The sequence below is a fragment of the Apis mellifera genome, linkage group LG10 (assembly GCF_003254395.2).
Source record: "Apis mellifera strain DH4 linkage group LG10, Amel_HAv3.1, whole genome shotgun sequence".
NCBI lineage: Eukaryota > Metazoa > Arthropoda > Insecta > Hymenoptera > Apidae > Apis > Apis mellifera.
This window is the reverse complement of record NC_037647.1, coordinates 8,007,546-8,028,667: the sequence shown is the minus strand read 5'-3', so window position 1 is coordinate 8,028,667 and position 21,122 is coordinate 8,007,546. Positions and strand designations below refer to the sequence as shown.

Sequence of the window (21,122 nt, the reverse complement as noted above, 5' to 3'; positions counted from 1 at the left end):
ATATCTGGTCCGGTCACAAAGCAAATAGGATGAAATTTTGAAATATTTTATGATTTATTCTATCGCAGTTATTCTATCAAATCTATTCTTTTATAATTCATAATTTTGTAAAACATTTTTAAACCATGCAATTAACTATTCAAATAGTAATTATTATCGAATACGAGGCAACAAAGCTTTGTAACAAAATATTTATTCCATTTTTTATTTTATATTGAAATTTAGTTTCAATTTCAATTATTATTATTAATGTTATATCTTATTCTAAACAGAATCCATAACATTGAGAATGACACATATATAGTAGTAAAAGAATTCTAATACTTCTGCGACATGGGACAAAAAAATGATTTTGAATATTAGATCTATTCTATATCTTATCTTCATTTATTGTCTATTTAGTCTGACGTATCATGGACCGATAACTTAACCTCAAAATTTTCTGTAGTCATTGACGCAGGCGCAGATGCTGTTTTTTGATTGATATATAAGGCTGTGGCAGTACAAAGGAAACATCTCAAGTAGTTTTTCTGGAGTCGCGGTGGCAGTGGTATTTGAAATATGGCAGAGGTCATTGATTGTAATTTTCCTGTTTGGGGTCTTTTACCTAAAAAAGAAACTGGTGTCACTCAATTTCTTACCAAATATCCTGAATATGATGGTCGAGGAGTCATCATTGCAATTTTTGATTCAGGGATTGATCCTGGAGCTCCTGGTATGCAGGTAAGTAAGCTTTTATATAGACACGCCTCGCAATTATTAAAATTAATTTTCTTTTACTTTTTTCTGTTTTTTTTTAATTTAATTAAGTATCTTAATTTTTTGTGGTATTAATATATATTGTTTAAAATTTTATTTACTAAGTACGTTTGTTTCCGTTAAATTTCTTTGTTTTCTTTGTGTACAAAGTGAAAGATTTCGAATAATTTTACGTTACTGATAATAAATGGCATTATTTAGATTTATTATTTTTTTTAATCTATCCTTATTTTTAATTATATTTTGAAGATTTGTTCTAAAGATTTCTTTTATATTATTTTTTAAATTATGTATCTAATTTTAAATATACTACTAACAATAAACGATTGAATAATATTAATTATGGAATTACATATCATGAATTAGTGTTGGAAAATGAAATGTTTTGATCATTTTTTAGAAGTTTAAAAATTTATATTTGACATTTTTTTTTTGTATAATACTAATAATATAATATTTTGCAAAATAATATAGTAATTTTTGTTCAACAATAAATTATAAATAAGAGAAAAATTAAATTTAAATAAAATTTTATTTATTATTAAATTTTATAATGAATATATATTTCATATAGGAAACTTCAGATGGAAAGCCAAAAATTATTGAAAGATATGACTGTAGTGGAGCTGGAGATGTAGATACTAGTAAAATTGTACAGGCACCAGATGGATACATAATTGGTATAACTGGCCGTAAATTAAAGGTATATTTCAATATATTATATATAAATGTACATTAAGCGTTATTAATTTTATTCATAATTATATATATATATATATAAACAAAGAAATTATTTCTCTTTTAGGTTCCATCTAATTGGGTAAATCCCAGTGGACAATATCATATTGGAATAAAGAATCTATATTCATTATATCCAGGAAAATTAAGAGAAAGAGTATTAGTAGAAAGAAAAAAACGTTTATGGGATAATAATCATAAATCTGCACTTGCAGAAGCATCTAGACAATTACAAGTAAATAATTGATAATTGCATTTTGATTATATTGATATACATATTAAAAATAGGAAATCTTAATTTTTTGCACAAAGTATTTTTGTATATTTTATACACAAAATAATTTTATATATATATTAAAATAACTAATATTTAAGAATAAGAATAAAAATAGGCTTTTAGACCATTTGATCCAAAGATAGGGTTGTTGTGGGTATGTTGAACCATGTAATAAAATGAGGCCAGTTTCACAATGTGTCACAGTGATCTGTATCTAATGCTATATTTATAATTGGCAGTTTGATCTATTGTAAAGCCATTGATTCATTATGTAATAGTATGCAATGTTTCTCTATAATAGTATGCTTAAATACAAGAGAATAAATTTAATTAAAATATAAGCAAATATTGAACATGTAATTTTTAATAAATAAAAAAGCAATTTGATTTTTATGTTATATAACTATTCTACATAGGAATTTGAAGCAAAGAATCCACAATTAACTACTTTAAAAGAAAGACTAGAAAAAGAGGAACTTGAAGCCAGAGTTGAAATATTAAATAATATTGAGAAAAAATATTCAGATGTAGGACCTACTTATGACTGTGTTGTTTTTCATGATGGTGAAGTTTGGAGGTAAAAATATATGTAGGATATTTTTGGATTTCCATGTGTATTAAAATATTTTTTACAAACATTGATATTTAATTTAATCTTTTATATTTTTTGTTATAGAGCATGTATTGATACTTCTGAAGAAGGTAATTTGGAAACTGGTGTCTTTTTAGGAGAATACACTATAACAAGGCAGTATGCACCACTTATACCCGAAGATCAATTAAATATTAGTATTAATATTCATGATGATGGAAATACATTAGAAATTGTTAGTTTATGCTGTAAGTATTAGATAAGATTTAATTCAAAATCTTTCTTCTTTTTTATAATTAATTTTATTATTACAGCAAGTCATGGTACACATGTAGCTTCAATTGCGGCTGCATATTTTCCTGATAATCCCGAATTAAATGGTGTAGCTCCTGGTGCTCAAATTATTTCATTAAGTGTTGGAGATGGTCGTATTGGCACAATGGAAACAGGAACTGCAGTAGTACGTGCAATGATACATGTAATGAAACACAAAGAGAAAATACATGTAATAAATATGAGTTATGGAGAACATGCTCATTGGTCCAATACGGGAAGAATAGGAGAATTAATGAATGAAGTTATTGATAAATATGGTGTAACATGGGTAGCATCTGCTGGTAATCTTGGGCCTGCTTTATGTACTATTGGTTAGTAGATAAGAATATTAAAAAATCTTAAATATATATTTACTTAATATCTTAATATCTAATATATCCCATTTTAACTCATATAGGCACACCACCAGATATTAGTTCTAATAGTGTAATTAGTGTTGGTGCTTACGTTTCTCCTGATATGATGGTAGCTGAATATTCTTTAAGAGAAAAAATGCCTGGTATGTCGTATACGTGGTCATCTCGTGGTCCAATGATCGATGGTGGAGCTGGAATTACTGTATGTGCTCCAGGAGGAGCTATAACTAGTGTTCCCAATTTTACCTTAAGAAAAAGTCAACTCATGAATGGTACAAGCATGGCAGCTCCTCATGTAACTGGAGCTATTGGTATATTGATTTCTTTTTTTTTTTATAAAGATTATATAAAATATTACAAATAAGAGAAATATATATTAATAATAATGATATTTATATTGTAGCAATACTTATATCAGGGCTTGTTGCCAAAGGTTGTTCTTATTCTCCATATAGTATAAAAAGAGCACTTGAAAATACAGCTCATTATATACAAAATCTAGATCCTTTTGCACAAGGTTCGGGATTATTACAAGTTGAACGTGCATTCGATAATCTTATTACTTACTGTGATGTACCTGAAAGAGATGTAAGATTTACTATTAACTGTGGTCCAAATAATGCTAAAGGAATTCATATGAGAAGCAGCATTATTGATCGGCCAAAAGATTATGCCATTACTGTTGAACCTGTATTTCTTAATAGTGAAAATACTGGTATAAATATTTATATATTTGTTATTCTGATATTATAATTTCATTATATATTACAAATATAATTCATTATAATATTTGAATTTTATAGATCCAACACTCAAAATTGCTTTTAATTTGAAATTAACTTTGGTATGCGATGCATCTTGGGTACATTTTCCAACACATCTTGATTTAATGAATATGGTTCGCGCATTTGCGATCAAAGTTGATGGTTTCAATTTACCCGAAGGTGTTCATACAACTAGGTAAATATATCCAAATATTTATAATTTATAATATTATATTTATAATATTTATAATCATATATATTTATTTTATTGTATAATTTTAATTATCGTTTATAGTGTCCGCGCTTATGATGTAACAGATGTTGCAAAAGGTCCAGTGTTCCAAATACCAGTAACTGTAGTGCAACCACAAACACTGCCAAAAACTGCGATCCTTCCAGACTTAACTTATACAAATATTTTATTTAAACCGAATACAATTTATCGACATTTTATTCTCGTTCCTGAAGATGCAACATGGGCGGGTATGTATTTTCTCTATAATATTTCATACACAATATCACAATACTGGATATATGAAATAAATGATATTAATGATATGATCTGATTTAGTGATTAGATTAAAAAGCACAGAAAAAGATAAAACTGGAAGATTTGTGATCCATAGCGTTCAATTAAAACCTCGACTTTCCTGTAAGACTCTCGAAGTTAATAAATTGTTTACTGTTACTTCTCAATCAGAAATTGTTCATCCATTTGCTGTTCAGGTATTGCTAATTTCTTATATACATTCAAATAAATTAAATTCTTGTTTAATTAAAAATCAAATTAAAATTTCATAGGGCGGATTAATCTTAGAATTAGTTATTGCAAAATATTGGGCAAATATAGGCGACATGTTAGTCGATTATGTCATAGAATTTCATGGTGTTCGTATGATAAGTGGCAATCTTACAATGCAATCTGGAGATGGTATAAATCGTTTAGAAGTTCGAAGTTCTCTTAGAAATGAAGAAGTAGTTCCTAGTATTTGTCTCAAATCATCTGTACAAATATTAAAGTGTGTATAATAAAAATATTATACAAGATATGCATATACATATATGAAAATAAATTAATTTAATTTTATTTTCTTTTCTGATATGATAGGCCTACTGATTCAAGGATTGCACCTTTACGAGAACGAGATATTATTCCGCCTTCGCGACAAATTTATGAATTACAATTAACATATACGTTCCATTGTGCAAAAGTAACTGAAATAACTCCAAATGCAGCATTACTTAGCGATTTATTATATGAAAGTGAATATGAAAGTCAAATGTGGATGATATATGACAGTAATAAACAGCTTATTTGTTGTGGAGATGCATATCCATCAAAAGTAAGTGATTTTTATAAAATAATACATTAAAAAATAAATAATATTATTTTTTATTACAGTATTCTAATCAAAAAATAGAAAAAGGCGATTATACTTTGAAGATACATATACGTCACGAAAAGAAAGATTTACTTGATAGATTAACAGAAATGCCGTTTCTTTTGAGTCATAAATTAAGTAATCCAATTAATTTAGATGTTTATGCCAGTCAATCACAAGCTATTATTGGTGGCAAAAAAATGATAGCAGCTTCAGTTCCACCTGGTCATATTCTTCCTTTATATATTGCTCCTATATCTAATGAAAACAAGTAAGTATTTTATTTTAAAATAAATTTGGCTCTTTCATATTATTTATAATAAAGTTACAAATTTTATTATTTATACGTTGTTAAAAAAGATATATAATTATTTTAGAATTTATATGATATATGTTTCTTTCTAAGATTATTCTATATTCATTTTGCATATTTAATATTATACATATTATTTTCTTATGCAAATAAAAAAGGTGCATGAATATTTTCATCACTATTTAAAATGTAAATGTTCAAAATATGTTAGATGAGATACTTATTAAAATTTATTATTATCTTTTTCTCATATTTATCAATAAAAATATAAAATAATTTTATACAAATTATTTTATATTTTTTTAATTTTTATCCATATAAATCAATCATTTTAAAAATATTACTCAATTTTTTCCTTTTTTATCCCACATTGCAGCTCTGAAAACAAGTAAGTCTATAGTATTTTTTTTTTAAACATTTTTAAACATTTACATGCTTTTGATTAAAAAAAAATTGATTTATTGAAGCAGATAATTTCAATAGATGTATGTTTTATTTTATGCATTGCTTCATAGCATTTTAATTTAGTATTTTTTTTAATATTTATGTTAAATTATTTTTAAAAAATTTTATTTATCTGTCGCTTATAATTTAAACAAATGTACATATAATTGCCATTTTATTAATTTATTTTTTACATTAAATGTAAAATATAATAACCACATATAATAACCATTTTATTAATTTAAAAAATCAATATTATTAATCATATAAAGTTGGCTTTCTTTGGCTTATAAAAAGTTTTTTTTTTAGTTATTTTTAATATAATTTTATATATTGTTTGAATTTTGCTTTATATGTATTTATTCTTTACACATAATGCTTCTTTAAATAGTTTCTTTAAATATAAAAATATTATGCATTTTTTTCATCATAATTTATTAGTTATACATTGTTTTTCTGTAGTGAGATATTTAAACAGTAATATTTATGTAATTAAAAAGAAACTAATTTTTTGTTTTATTTTAAAGAGTTTCCAGAGGTATTACCTTAGGAAGTGGTAGCTATTTACAGGGTACATTGACTTTTTGTAAAGATGATAATGGAAAAAAAGTGGATTGTCACACATTTAAATATATTTTGTCTGAACCAAACAAGAAATCTAGTAGTAGCAGTAGCAGCAGTAGTAGCAGTAGTTCCTACAGTTCATCAAACAAAGAAAAGCCTACTAAATGGGATGAATATAATGAAGCACTTAGGGATTTCAAATGCAGTTGGCTTACAAAACTTGGTAATTAGATTTTTCATTTACCTTGTTAATTATATATAATTATATATTATGTAAAGTCTATCATCATATAAATATTTTGTTTTTCTTTCCGGTTTCAATTCTACAAATAGCGCCTTCTACGAGTAAGTCATTAGAATGCGATAAAACATCAATTTTGAACCTTTTTTTAAAACCTTATATTGTTTATTGTTAAAACTTTCTTTAAATATCAATATCAATATTAATATCAATTTTTTTTTATATTTTCATTTTTATATTTTCACTGTTTTATGTTAATGCATGACTATGTAATGCATAACAAATAAATTATTTTAATATTTCACTTCCCTTGTGATGTTAAAAAAGTTAGTGGACAATATTTATTATATATTTACCAATTATTTCAACACAAAAATAATTAAATACATAATTTTTTTCAAATATTTATGAAAAGTTTGGTCTATTATTTGTAATAGAAATATATGTTTGTATTTTTGTAATTATGTTAAAGATTAATTGATTTTAAATTATTATTAATAGAACCTGGTGAATATGCAAATCTACTATATGGAGAATTGAAAAATCTCTTCTCGGATCATTTACCTGTTCACACTGCCATGCTGATTTCCTTGGACTCTCCTGAAGCTCGACGTCATGTACCCCATGATGATATTTCAGAAGAATCTGTTTCTCTGGCAAATCAAATAATAAGTGTCGCAGATGCTGTGATTACTAATATTGATCAAGATAAACTCTTAGCTTATTATGGCTTGAAAAGCGATCAACGTGATGATGCAACAAAGATTAGGGCAACTATGGAAAAACAAAAGTTCAGTTTGATAAAAGCATTAGTGAAAAAAGGGTGTGCATTATCGCGATTATATGTACACAGTGCAAAGAAAGGAGAAGGAGATCGTCAATCCTATGAACATTTATTAGATAGTGTAACACATCATTGGCAAGAAGTACAAAAATTTGCTGAACCAACTGATATCAAGGCAAGAAGTTTTATTATTATAATTGCATTATTTATTAAATAATATTACATATTTAATTAATATATATTTTAAATATATTTATTATTTTTTATTTATAGGTCATTTCTCTTTCATTATGGCATGCCCATATTAATAATCATTATGGCCGCTATTTAAAATTATTATTACGTTATTATGAAGAACATCCATTAAAAGAAGTTGATGAAAAATGTATAGAACTTGCAAATATCTTAGGATGGGAACATTTATCACGTCATATTAATACGAGTATACCGTCACGTTATCCTCCTTCATTCAGATCGTTTTGATCAATAGTAAATAATATTTATTTGATTTTAAAATAAATTATGAAATATGATGAAATATAAATATATAATTATTTTTTTTTTTTTTAGGTATGATAAGATCAATTTGATATTTTGACAAGGGAAACTATCAGTTTCCAATGCATCTCCACAACAGAAATATTTCTGTGAATCATTCAGGTGTCATACACTTAGCAAAATATAATTTTGTTCATATTAAAAAATATATATAGAGAGAAAATGTGACTCTAGAAGAATATTTTAATTTTTAACTATAAAAAATTAAATAATACTTGCAACATATGATTTATTTCATGGAAATCGTAACACGCTTAATCAATTTTAATGAATTACGAAGCAAAAATTATGGCAATAATATAAAATATGTAATAAATAAATCGAAGCACATTGCTAATATTTATGCATATAAGGACAATGTTAAAAAATATGACAATACATGTATGTGTACTTGCACAGGAAGATTATATTATCAAAAGTATCATTGTTTCTAATAGTGCATTTTTATGATGCTTAACGCATCAAAAGAAGAAAGAAGCATCAAATATCATAGAAATTATCAATTTAGATATTAAAATCTTTGAACAATAATATGTTATTTGAGAACATTTATTTCAATTAACATAATATGTATCATTTGAAATCATTTAGGTTTTTCCATTTTTACAATATATTAAATGTAAATAAATATATATTATATATATATAATATATATATATATATATATATACACATATGTATACATACAGGTATTTTCTTTATATCCATAGAGTAACTTTATCTTATTGAATTCTGTTATTTATAATTGTATACATGACTTGTGTGATTGTGAAATCTATATACAATATACTCAGTTTTTGTTGTCATTGTGTTATATATAACAGATATTTTTTTCACTTTATGCAATAAGTGTTAAGTATGAGCCGATGTATATAATGAAAGAGATAAAATAATTCAAACTCTATTTGAATTTTATAATGAATGTAAAATGTAAAAGATGATTCATATTTTTTCACATAATGTAACAAAAATATTATAAATTCAATAATTGGAGAATAATTAAATAACATGCATTGTGCATACCATTGATGGAATGCCAATAATGTACGATTACAAGTCGAGATACAAATAATAAATGCACTAATGAAATTTATATTTAAGATATTAATTTTATAAAAAGAAATAGAATATCTTGTTTTCGGAATACAATATTGTAAACGTAATAAGATTTTAATTTTGTTTTATCAGTATGAAGGTGTGTACATAAATATATTACATTATTACTTTTTAATTTGATTTGTGTGAATTCAAAAACAAATTCGTTATTCGACCAGCTTCATGGCTCTTAATAGACGGAACATGAAATCTTTTGTAAGTCAAGATAAGAAAAAATGCTTTCACATATAAAATTTACAAGTAATAAATGGCATATCAACTGAAGGTTCCATGAAAAGTTATGTCCTTATCGCTATTACTCAATTCTTACTTTTCTTCGTATACGAAGAACTATTTTAAAAATAGCGTAGTAGTACTTTGGTATAATCAAGAATTTTCACAAAGTCGATTTCCTCCAGGACAAACAAGTAAAAAAAAATTTTTTTTTCATATTTTAATTTCGTTTTTTCGAATGATATATTTTCTATTCTAGTTAGTGAAGCATGTACTCTGATTTGTCTTCTTGTTGCTCAACGAATATCTCAAACAGGATTATTAATATATAATATAGAAAAATCTCCTCAATTTATTGCTATCATAGCTGAAGCTATGATAGAAGGTAATAACATTCATGCATGGATTGTTAAGAAAGGTTTGGTTTCTCATCCGTATCTTAGTACAGAAGAAGCATTAAAACTTGGAGGCAGAAACTTAAATCTATTAAGAGAATGGGTACAAATTAAACATATATTCTATTGCTTTTTCTTTGATAATTTTGTGATTTAAAATGTTTTTATGTACTTGGTAACATAAAATATATTGACATATTAAAACATATCAATTATGTTTATAGACATTTCAAGTATTTTATGAAAGGATTCAAAATGGTTTATATCAACATATAAATGATTTTTTACATAAATGGTACTTAGCACCAAGATCTAAGAATTTATTTATGCTTCTTATTACCTGTGGGCGTACAGTACTATTCATATTTCAAGAAAATATGGTAAGAACAACTTTGTGAAGTCTATAAAAATCTTGTTTAATAAAAGTTTTGTCTATAGGTAACTTTTTTTGACTCTCATAGTCATAGTACAATTGTAAATCCAAATCGGGGATTAGTTATTGCACAGGTAAGGATTTATAATTATATATAACAAGATTGATATTTAATAAATATTGCAATATTTTTAAATGATAGTAATGCATGTCATATTAATAGTAAAAAAAATAATGTAGACAACTATAGACAAGTTGGAACATTTATGCAATTGGTACACAGAGGATATATTAAATGAATGTTACAATACAGAAGCAAATCAATATGAGCTAGCATTTTTATATCCATTCAATTCACAATGCTGTGGCTGTAATCCTTTATGCAACTGTGGCAGTCATTGCAGAGAACAATAATCTAGTAAAATAATTCTTACTTTTCTACACACTTACGTGTGCATATGTAAATATTTTAAAAGCTATACAAAAATACTAAAAAAAAAGTAAAATTTATATATAAAGTTTAAAAATTTATTTTATATAACAGTAAAAATTTATTTTACTGTTATATTTAAATAGTTTTGTTTGAAACTAAATATTATAATATAATGATTACGGTATTTTTTGTTTAATTACACATACTATGTAGATTAAGACTGACAGATTTATTTACATTATGTACAATTTTTTCCTAAAACTATTACAATCTTTTAGTGTTCGCGCAATGCATAAAATATTAAAAAAATAACGTAGTTTAAATCTGAAAATCGTATTTTCCTTAATATCATTTAAATGAATGTAATATACATTGTGATTTTTTCTTTTTGCATTGCACAAACATACTTTTGACAACATTTTACTGGACTCTTCCTTTTATAATGAATGCATATATCAGAACCTTCATTTTAACTGTTTAACATTCTTATAAAATATAATCCAAAATTTCTGGACGACATATTTTTTATATTGCTAATTCTCTACTTTGCACCTTTCAATGTTAGTATACCTAAACAGATATAATGTTCTGATTTCTTAATTGTTAACCATGAAGTTGCAGAGATATATATTTCTTTACATTATGTTTCTGTAATCTTTTTGCATTATATATAAATTAAAATGATTAGTAGTTTTGAAAATTTGTGTACTTTGCTAAGCTACAAAAGCATTAATCACACACATTGCATTGTGAAGTAGAAAGAAAACATAAAACTTAAAATGTTATTAATAACTACAACACTTTGTAGTATAAACAAAAAATTTGTTATGAGGATTCATCAGTTGTTTGCTTTCTTAACAATTTGATAACATTTGATTTATGTAAATTTTGAAACCAATAAATATTTATATCCATTATTTTTATGATATTATAAAAAAATATATTCAATCTGCAATAATTGTAAATGAAACCCATAATTTAAACTTGTAAAAAATTCTTAATTTATTTTCCCTAACAGCTATTATATCTCAGAATTACAATATAAATATTATTCTTCACTAATAAAACAGAAACAAATCTTTTTCTGTCACCATTTAAATTGGTGATAGTAAAAAAGATAAGTATACCAGTGCCGAAATAACGTTTTGTTTAAAATACAGATTTTTCTCTCTGTGTTTTCTTTTTTTTTTTTTTGTATGTATATTACAAGTGTTCTGTAGAGTGTCGTAAAATTTATTTAATAACAATTTTTAACAACGCAATTTCTAGAAATTACTATCTACAAAATGATATAAATGAATCTTTCTTATGATTTCTCCTTTTGAAGCCAAATTCGTGCAAAGGAACACAGTCAGCGATTTCTTCAGATTTTGCAAATACAGTCGATAATTGAGCATTTTTCACTGTTATTATTTTTTTGAACAAACTGATTATACATCATATTACTTTGTACAGACAGATGTATAATAATGGGATTCTTATGTAAAATTTTAATAGTTTTGTAATTTTGGAATTAAATGATACAGAAATTCTAATTATTTATGAAATCAATTTGTTTTTTACGAATTTTATATATGTATACATATATATATATATATACATATGTATATATATATACACACATATAAATTTGTTTACATTATAGAGAGAGAAAGAGAGAATTATTATACATTAGATTGATCCTAACAATTATAATACTCCTGCTTCATCATCATATACTCTGTACACAAAGTAAAATGATGCTCTATCAGAAAAATATGATCAAGTTTCACTTGAAGAATATACGATTTTATAATTGAATAAATAAAGCTTTGTTTTATATGAAGTTAAAGATGTAACAAAAAGATGTTAGAGGGACTGACGAATTCGGGGCTGTGCCCATTCTACAAAATCATCTATCAGTACTGGCCAAGCTCCCTCTTCATCATAATTACTCATATCAGGGTTGATCATAAGTGCAAAATCTAATAATAAATTCCATGTATCTTTTGGAATTGACCTCTTATGATGTTCCTAAAAAATAGTGTTAACTACTTTGTATCATAATATTTACCTAACCAATATGGAAGCCTCCTTTTTAGGCTTAATCAATATTTATATTATATAAGAAGCACACATACACACATATATATATAATATATATAATATATATATATATAATATATATATGTATGTATGTATTAGATATCCTACCTGTAAAAATTGGCACCATAAAGGCAGGAACTTAAATTTATCATCTAATACAATGTTCCAATAAGCAATAGCCATATCAAGATCTAAACCCTTTTGTCCTGGATTTTTTGCATAATTAAATGTAAACTGATAAAAGTCTTTAAATTTTTGAGGATCTCTCAATTCATTTTCTAAACTACTTAAACAAGCTTTTAATTTATCTATACTGTCAACACTAGAAAATAATTTTAAAAAATTATATTAAAATAATGTAAAAGAAAATTAAACATATTAAAAGATAAAAAAATTTGATTTACCCTAGATCTGTCATTCCATTCATAAATTCATCTTTAGTAAATTCACATTGTGTTTCTGCTCTAAATTTCCATGCAATTATTAATACTAATTTGCTTTCAGGGCTTAAATCCAAATCATCCAAAAATTTCATTATTCCATCTGCTGTAATCTTATCAGGCTCGTTTGGATCTATTTCAATTATGAAATCAAATATTATGCAAATATTAGAGACATATTTTTAACTTTATATATACATTATTATTATATATAAAAAATGAATCATAAAATTACCTTGATATCGACTAAATAATATTTCTAGTTTCTTTTTATCTACTGTATTTTTTGGTTCTTTACAATATGCCTCAGGATTTTGAAAATAATTATCACTTGCCAAGTCTAGCTTCCAATCATTTTGTGCTAAACAATATATTGCAGTTTGTTCTCCAGTATGTGTAAATGTAATGAATTTCTTTACTTTATCTCTTTGTGAGAACTTTAACTTATGCTGCAACAAAAATTAGATACATTATTGTGCATGTATTTTGAAGATTAATATAAGAAAGATTTATAATCTGTTTCTATTATATAATATTAAATATTATGTTAAATAAATAATTTATTATCAACTTGTATATAAATTATAATGTTATAAATTTTCTTTTTATTTATAAGACCAAAATCAACTTCGAAAAAAACTCATAAACAAAGATTTTATTACGAGTATTGTTACTACTTTGAGTAACATCTCAGTGAAAAATATTAACAAATTTGAAAATTTCTAAATAACAACTATATTCTATTGCAATAAAAAATTCATGCACTTTTTCACAAAGTCGTTAGTCACAAGATATGCCACGAAATTGATTTGTATTTAGTGCAAAAGGGAACATTAACGTTGACTCATGATAGGTTATTTTAACATTTTTTAATACATTGTCAAGAACATAAAAAGCAAAATATACTTTTTTAGCAAAATTATTTTTAAAGATCGTTGGATTAACATAATCCGTAAATTTATTAAGAGCTCACCATTTTAGCTAATTTTAGGCCCCCGAAAGCCAAAATATTATTTCCTTTGCACTACACTTGACATGAACATGCGCATGTTCTGTGAAGGTCCTGAGAAATGCAAATACACCAACAAGACTATAAGCAATGCCACCAGACGTTGCCAAAGGAAAGCAACTTCGAGAACAATATCGCGGGTTATTTAAAATATTTACATTTAATTTATTAAATACTACATTTTACGACATAATAAGATAAAAAAACATCGAAAATGTCACGTGATTCTGTTTTACGTCGGGTGGCATCGGTACGAAATCTTTCTTTTTTGTATTAGGTAGAAGTCAAGGATGAAGTCTTCATGAAATAACAACAAAACGCTATCGTAAATATTGGCCCACGCAAATGAATGCATACACGAAGTTACAAGGACATACGTCAAAAAGAGAATGAATAAACATTAATGAAAAAATAGCACTATTAATATTGATATTGTTTTTTAAATTTGCCGTCTCCATGTGATTCTTTGATCTTATTGTGATTTTGACAACTCTCTTTATATATTTTATGTGAATGAATTATTTTTTTATAAAAATGTGTATATATAAAATAAAATGTACTTATTGAGTTTTTTATAATAATATTAATGATTTATTTGTAGCGATACTCAATTGCGATTTTAAAATATGTGAAAAAAGGATATCTTCTTTTTAGGTTATCAATAATGTCAATAAAAATTCTACAATTATCATGTTTTTGGTAAGAAATATATTTGTTAATATTATAATTCTAATATTTATAAAATACTATTACTATAAAAAGATGTTAATATTTTCTGTGAAATAAAACTATTAAATATAAGATTGTGTGTTTCTTTTAATGATAAATATTCTCAATGTGTCAGCAGGAATTTGTTAAACAATTACAAAATAAGTTTATTAATTTGAAATTTAAATAAACATGAATGATCTATAACATGATGGGAGGAAGTATATTTGAAATACTTCCATTATACCATCAAAATGGAAGTGGTAGAGAAATATATCATTGGATAACGCATATTAAATTGTCTAGAATTATAATGTTAACATCTGCTGTTTTATTCATTGTACCATTATTCACTCATTATTATTTATCAAAGGTATTGTTTTTGGATATAAATAGAAATATTATATTATGATTGATTCAAAATCTTAAATTTTATATTTTTTTTAGGTGGAATCTGATTCCCCAGATAAAGATATTTATCGTACGTTCTCCACACTGGAGGCTTTTGAAGATTTTACTCCTATGAAGGCTTCTCAATTGAAAATGAGAATAGAGGAAATGTTGCGTATTAAAGTTTCTGTAAATAATGAACTTAGGGATCTGAGTGCAAAGAGGCAAAGACTTCAAGTTGAAGTTAGTAGTTTAACTCAAAAAATTGATGAATTAAAACAAGAATTATTGCATCAACAAACTGATCTTGATAGATTAAAGATCAGTGTTGAACAAGCACAAGTAGCTCAAAGAGAAGCAGTGGAAAGAAATACACCAGAATTAGCACCACCTAAACGTATATTAATGAATTCTGTTCCTGTAGTATTACCTAATACTGTACCACATTCATGTAGAATGTATAATTGTTTTGATCACAGTCGGTGTGCATTAACTAGTGGTTTTCCAGTATATTTGTATGATCCTGATCAGTATTCTGTAGTAAATTCTGGATGGGATGTTGATGGATTTTTAAAAACTACTATAAAACAAACATTAGGTATATATAAATATAAAATATTATTTATTATAAATAAAAATTTATTATAAATAAAATATTATTATTATAAATAATAATTATAACATAAATAATTTATAATTATAGTGTGTGTGTATATATATATATATTAATATCCATATATTTTTTTTATTTTATTTTATTTCAGGATATAATCCACATCTCACTACAAATGCAGCTGAAGCTTGTATATATATAGTACTCATAGGGGAAGCTCTCTCTATTCAACAAAAAGTAGATAAAAAATTTCGTAAACCTATAGATGTAAAAAAATTACATGCACTCCCATATTGGGGTGGAGATGGCAGAAATCATATTTTATTAAATTTAGCGCGTAGAGATTTATCTGTAGAATCTGGTGATATTTTTAGTGGAATAGATACGGGAAGAGCTATAATAGTACAATCCACATTCTTTAGAAATCAATTTCGTGAGGGATTTGATTTAGTTGTCCCACCAATTTTAGGACCTCCAGGTGGTGATGTCTGGCAAGAATGTGCACAAATGTTGCCAGCAAGAAGAAAATATTTATTATCTTTTCAAGGAGAAATGAGATCTCCAAAAATTACTACTATGACACATCAAATTGATGATGCAGATGTAGATATAGAAAAATTAACAATTGATGAAAATAATTTGGATGCTTTTATTATACAACATCTTAAAGATATGAGTACAGGATTAACTTTGGATAAATTTTTCATTCAATTTGAATGTATACCAGCCTCTGAAGAGAAAAATGTAGTAGAAATACTTGACTGGTCTTTGTGTGGAACAGATTCTTCGAGGAAAGCTATATTGAAAGAATCAACATTTGTTTTAATTTTAGCGCCTAGTAATACATCATTTGTAACCACTTCATCTATGCAGGCTAGGTTGTATGAAGCATTACGGTCGGGTTCTATCCCAGTTTTTTTAGGTGGTGATCAAATTTTATTAAGTTATAGTGAAGTTATCAGTTGGAGACGAGCAGCTATCTTTTTGCCAAAGGTATAAATATGATATTTTTAATATGATATTGCTTGTGATTATTAGATTTGTTTTGATTTTTAGGCCAGGGTAACAGAAATGCATTTCCTATTACGTGCAGTTCTCGATACTGATCTTTTAAGTATGCGTAGACAAGGTAGATTAATATGGGAACATTATTTAAGTACTGCTCAAGGTGCGGTAGATACTATTGTAGCTGTAATTAGAGATCGACTCGGTATACCACCTTTGCCAGCACCTCAAACTGCCAGTCCAAGTGTCTTTAATGAAAGCTTTGTGGTAAATATTATAGCATAAAATGATTTAATATATTTTGTATCATGCATAAAAATTATATTTTTTTTTTTTTTTTGTTAGCCTTTAAAATCTGATACTATTATCGCTGAACCAGAAGCAGAAGAAAGTTTAGGACCTCTGGAACCATCTTATCCATCTCCTGCATTTAAAAGAAATTATACTACAATGTTACTTCAGGGTCATGAAATCTGGAATGATTGGGTGGATCCATTTTATTTATATCCGCAATTACCTTTTGATACCGTCCTTCCTAGCGATGCAAAATTTCTTGGTAAATCAATTTTTAACATATAATAATATTCTAAAATAAAGATTTTATTTAGAACATTACTAATCACAGGTTCTGAAATGGGATTCAGGCCGATTGGTAAAGGTGCTGGAGGTGCGGGTAAGGAATTTAGTGAAGCTCTAGGCGGAAATTATCCCAGAGAACAATTTACAATTGTGATGTTGACATATGAACGAGAACAAGTTCTTATAAATTCTTTAGCTCGATTGTATGGATTACCATATTTAAATAAAGTTCTAGTAGTATGGAATAGTCCAAAACCACCTATGGAAGATTTAAAATGGCCTGATATTGGAGTACCAATTCATGTAAGTTTTACTAGAATTCTTATATATTATATATTATTATATTATTATTCTTATGAATAAAATTAAATAAATTTTTTGTATGTAGGTAATCAAGGCTCCAAGGAACAGTTTAAATAATAGATTTTTACCATTTGATGCTATCGAAACGGAAGCTGTTCTTTCAGTAGACGACGATGCTCATTTACGACATGATGAAATTATGTTCGGATTCAGAGTATGGAGAGAACATCGAGATCGTGTTGTTGGATTTCCCGGTCGCTTTCATGCATGGGACCAGAATTATCACAATGCTTGGAACTATAATTCTAATTATTCATGCGAATTATCAATGGTTTTAACTGGTGCTGCATTTATTCATAAACATTATACATATCTATATACACATTGGTTACCACAAGCAATTCGGGACAAAGTTGATGAATATATGAATTGCGAAGATATTGCTATGAATTTTCTGATATCTCATCTTACTAGAAAACCACCTGTTAAAGTGATTATAATATACATACAATATATTTATTTTCGGAATCTTTTTAGTAATTAATTTTTCTTATGTTTAGGTCACATCTCGATGGACTTTTAGATGTCCTGGTTGTCCTGTTTCTCTTTCGGAAGATGATACACATTTTCAAGAAAGGCACAAATGTATCAATTTCTTCTCTCAGGTAAATCAGGTTTCATTATTTTCATATTCTATTTTCATATTCAGGTTTTTTTTTACAATTTTAAATATATATGTTCAAAATGAAATACGAAGTGAATTATAATAAACATTTTGAAGAATTCTAATACTTTCAGGTTTTTGGATATATGCCTCTTTTAAATACTCAATATCGAGCTGACTCAATATTATTTAAAACGAGAATTCCACATGATAAACAAAAATGTTTTAAATTTATATAAAAGGAAAAGAAATGGAAATATTAATGTACAAGTAAATATTACTTGATAGCTATTCTAGTAATATTTACTTGTATAATTTACATGATTTTGATAACATTTTAACTGAATTTCCTATGAAGTATATTAACATGTGAAACAAATAGAATTTTTATTATCCTTACTTTTTTTATTGTATCTTTTTTTTTATCAATGTACATGATTGAGTAAAATGCACATTCGAAATTTATAGTGAAATTTAATAATGAAAGATTGTCGATTATATACACATATTATAGAGAATATAAAATATAGTATGAACTCTTTTTACGTCGTTGTATACATAACATATATCGTACCGATTTTAACGATTTACGATGGAGCGTAATAAATTAATTTACAAAACTGAGTTTATTTTTACGATGCACCAGATAGGAAGATAAAAAAATAAGTTATTGAAATGTATATATTTATGTCATATATATAAATAATTTTATGACATAAATGTGTACATATCTTATAAGATCAGATTAAAAATACATCGATCTTATTTTATGTGGGGTATAACCAATATGAATACATCATATTGCACTTTACGATTTGTACAATAATCTATTTGTATATAACAACAATCTGTTCGCAAATTATACTTGTAAATAACTAAATGAATATAATTAAATATTAACGCGCGTTGACATTGCTCGAAAAAAATATGGAAATGTATTCTAAATGAAATTGAGAAAAAGTGCCCCTTTTATTAAAAAATAGAAATGAAATGAAAACTATTTATATTAATTTATAATTATATAATTATTTTATTTCTTCTATATCATCAACATTTATATTTCAACGATGTTTTTATTATTATAAATTATTTTAATGTGCCAAATTTCTAAAATTAAGTACAATTTTTTATTTTAAGTTAGCTTTTTTCGGATTTAATTTTTTTTTTTTTGTAATACGCTTAACAAGTAATGTTTATACATATCATTGTTTATAACAATTATTACAATTATTACAAAACATGATATATGCGAAAATAAATGTGAATTTGTAAATTCGATTTTACGTCGAATATTATGAAATTGAATTGTAAATTCAACCTGAATTAAATTCAGATCTGTGTGGAAAGAAAAAAATAAGAATATATATTATTTATGATTGTATATTAAAATCTATTTACTTTATAAAATTGAATAGAAAACTTTGATTTTAGTTCTCGCATACGAAAGATACATTTTGATATCATTGGCTTTGCTCCAGGTATCATTAATCTTCCGTATCCAAATACTATTGTATATTACAAAAACAGATATGAAATTGGTTGGCGAAGTTTACCATTTTGAAATTGTTGATGATAGTTGATTTTAATATTGATCGATCGATATTTAATACGTGATCTATGTGATGCATCGAATGCCGAAGATAACTTTCTTTCTAATTTGCATACTTAGAAACTTATTTTTATCCGATTAGTTTTTCGTTAAATTTATAATAACGAGCAACATTACTCTTTAATACAGTGGCTATTATCATTATTAGTCAGCCGTGCTAGTAGTGTTAATACATTTTACGTCGGACTATCGCCAACCAAAATTCATGTCAAACAATCGCAAATTTCGCATTTTATCTATTTCATCATTCGTTTAATAATTTAAATTCATCGAATCGAGCCTTGAAACAAATTCATATATCACAAGTCCTCATGTATTATTGATATTCTTTTCTTGATACAATTTTTAATCGACTCTTCGAAATTTTGATCCAGAAAAATTCATACTTTCCCGGGTCACAGTGGTGACCGTGATAGCGTTCGATGGCGTTCGAATTCACCGCCAGAACGGCAAAAGTAACACCGTTGCGGCGGTGAACCCCATTGGCCTAGGGTGCGATCAATACCAAGTTTTCCATGACGTAAGTGCGGCCTGTGGTCCTTATTGGTTCGGACATACACCGCATCCCATTATTTATTAAGACCGCATGAATGGACGTTTTCTCAGCGATCGACTCCATGGAACCTAAAGCTGGAATTCGCTTTAACCATCGTCGAGCGATAAAACCTGTAAGATCCCTGCACAACCCTCTAAAATCCACAGAGAAGTGTTCGCGAGCGACACACGTCCTTTCGGGACGCGTTTCTGTCCCCCCCCCCCCCCACCTTGGTCTCTGTCACATGGAATGGAAGAAAGCCGAATTCCTTGCAGACCGGGTAGATGTCCCGAATGGACAAACACGTAGGGGAGGGGGTGTGAGTGGTTCGCGCAACTGCGGTCGTACATAAGCACGAGCCACGAAGGAGGGTCGAGCTCCCTCCGCGGTCTCGGTGGTTCGACTCTGTTCCCGTTCCTTTTTTTTCCTTTTCCCATATACGACAGCGAATGGAACCGAGGGCCTGTCGGTGGGTCGCGCGATTTCGACGCCAGAATCCTCACAGGAAGTCGATTCGCGGCCGGAAATTAGCCCCCTTCGCGGA

The 21,122-nt window shown here is 26.7% G+C and overlaps 2 protein-coding genes across 5 annotated transcripts; one reads left to right on the top strand and one right to left on the bottom strand.

Moving 5' to 3' along the window:
• Positions 1-441: 441 nt before the first annotated feature.
• On the top strand, positions 442-19,722 carry LOC412055 (exostosin-3). Of its 3 annotated transcripts, XM_006564456.3 has the most exons (27): positions 442-723; positions 1,334-1,462; positions 1,565-1,732; positions 2,191-2,351; positions 2,451-2,614; positions 2,681-3,013; positions 3,100-3,369; positions 3,462-3,773; positions 3,862-4,018; positions 4,118-4,305; positions 4,394-4,548; positions 4,624-4,841; positions 4,931-5,165; positions 5,225-5,475; positions 6,489-6,748; positions 7,268-7,725; positions 7,824-7,992; positions 9,697-9,935; positions 10,271-10,339; positions 15,328-15,868; positions 16,035-16,876; positions 16,940-17,155; positions 17,234-17,444; positions 17,514-17,770; positions 17,856-18,260; positions 18,331-18,435; positions 18,569-19,722. In XM_006564456.3, exons 1-27 carry the CDS (start codon positions 562-564, stop codon positions 18,671-18,673), a joined length of 6,780 nt encoding a protein of 2,259 aa, XP_006564519.2. In that variant the 5' UTR covers positions 442-561; the 3' UTR covers positions 18,674-19,722. The 3 variants fall into 3 exon arrangements, with proteins under 3 accessions (XP_006564519.2, XP_016769825.1, XP_016769826.1); XM_016914336.2 differs by lacking the exons at positions 442-723; positions 1,334-1,462; positions 1,565-1,732; ... (14 more) ...; positions 9,697-9,935; positions 10,271-10,339 and adding exons at positions 14,774-14,871; positions 15,020-15,253; XM_016914337.2 differs by lacking the exons at positions 442-723; positions 1,334-1,462; positions 1,565-1,732; ... (14 more) ...; positions 9,697-9,935; positions 10,271-10,339 and adding an exon at positions 15,017-15,253.
• On the bottom strand, positions 2,646-14,294 carry LOC550726 (DCN1-like protein 1). 2 transcript variants are annotated; one of them, XR_409965.3, is made up of 6 exons: positions 14,137-14,294; positions 13,399-13,612; positions 13,128-13,296; positions 12,832-13,045; positions 3,150-3,635; positions 2,646-2,818 (listed from the first exon to the last, which is right to left on the bottom strand). XR_409965.3 is itself a non-coding variant. In XM_623117.6 (5 exons), exons 1-5 carry the CDS (start codon positions 14,137-14,139, stop codon positions 12,487-12,489), a joined length of 765 nt encoding a protein of 254 aa, XP_623120.1. In that variant the 5' UTR covers positions 14,140-14,294; the 3' UTR covers positions 10,849-12,486. The 2 variants fall into 2 exon arrangements, 1 of the variants encoding a protein (XP_623120.1); XM_623117.6 differs by lacking the exons at positions 2,646-2,818; positions 3,150-3,635 and adding an exon at positions 10,849-12,651.
• Positions 19,723-21,122: the final 1,400 nt, after the last annotated feature.

Coding starts and splice junctions, on each gene's coding strand:
- LOC412055 (XM_006564456.3), top strand. CDS start 562: ATGGCAGAGGTCATTGATTGTAATTTTCCTGTTTGGGGTCTTTTACCT. Junction 5,476..6,488: donor CCTATATCTAATGAAAACAA/GTAAGTATTTTA, acceptor TTTATTTTAAAG/AGTTTCCAGAGGTATTACCT. Junction 18,261..18,330: donor CTAGAAAACCACCTGTTAAA/GTGATTATAATA, acceptor TCTTATGTTTAG/GTCACATCTCGATGGACTTT.
- LOC550726 (XM_623117.6), bottom strand. Junction 13,046..13,127: donor AATGGAATGACAGATCTAGG/GTAAATCAAATT, acceptor ATTATTTTCTAG/TGTTGACAGTATAGATAAAT. Junction 12,652..12,831: donor TATGGTGCCAATTTTTACAG/GTAGGATATCTA, acceptor ACTATTTTTTAG/GAACATCATAAGAGGTCAAT.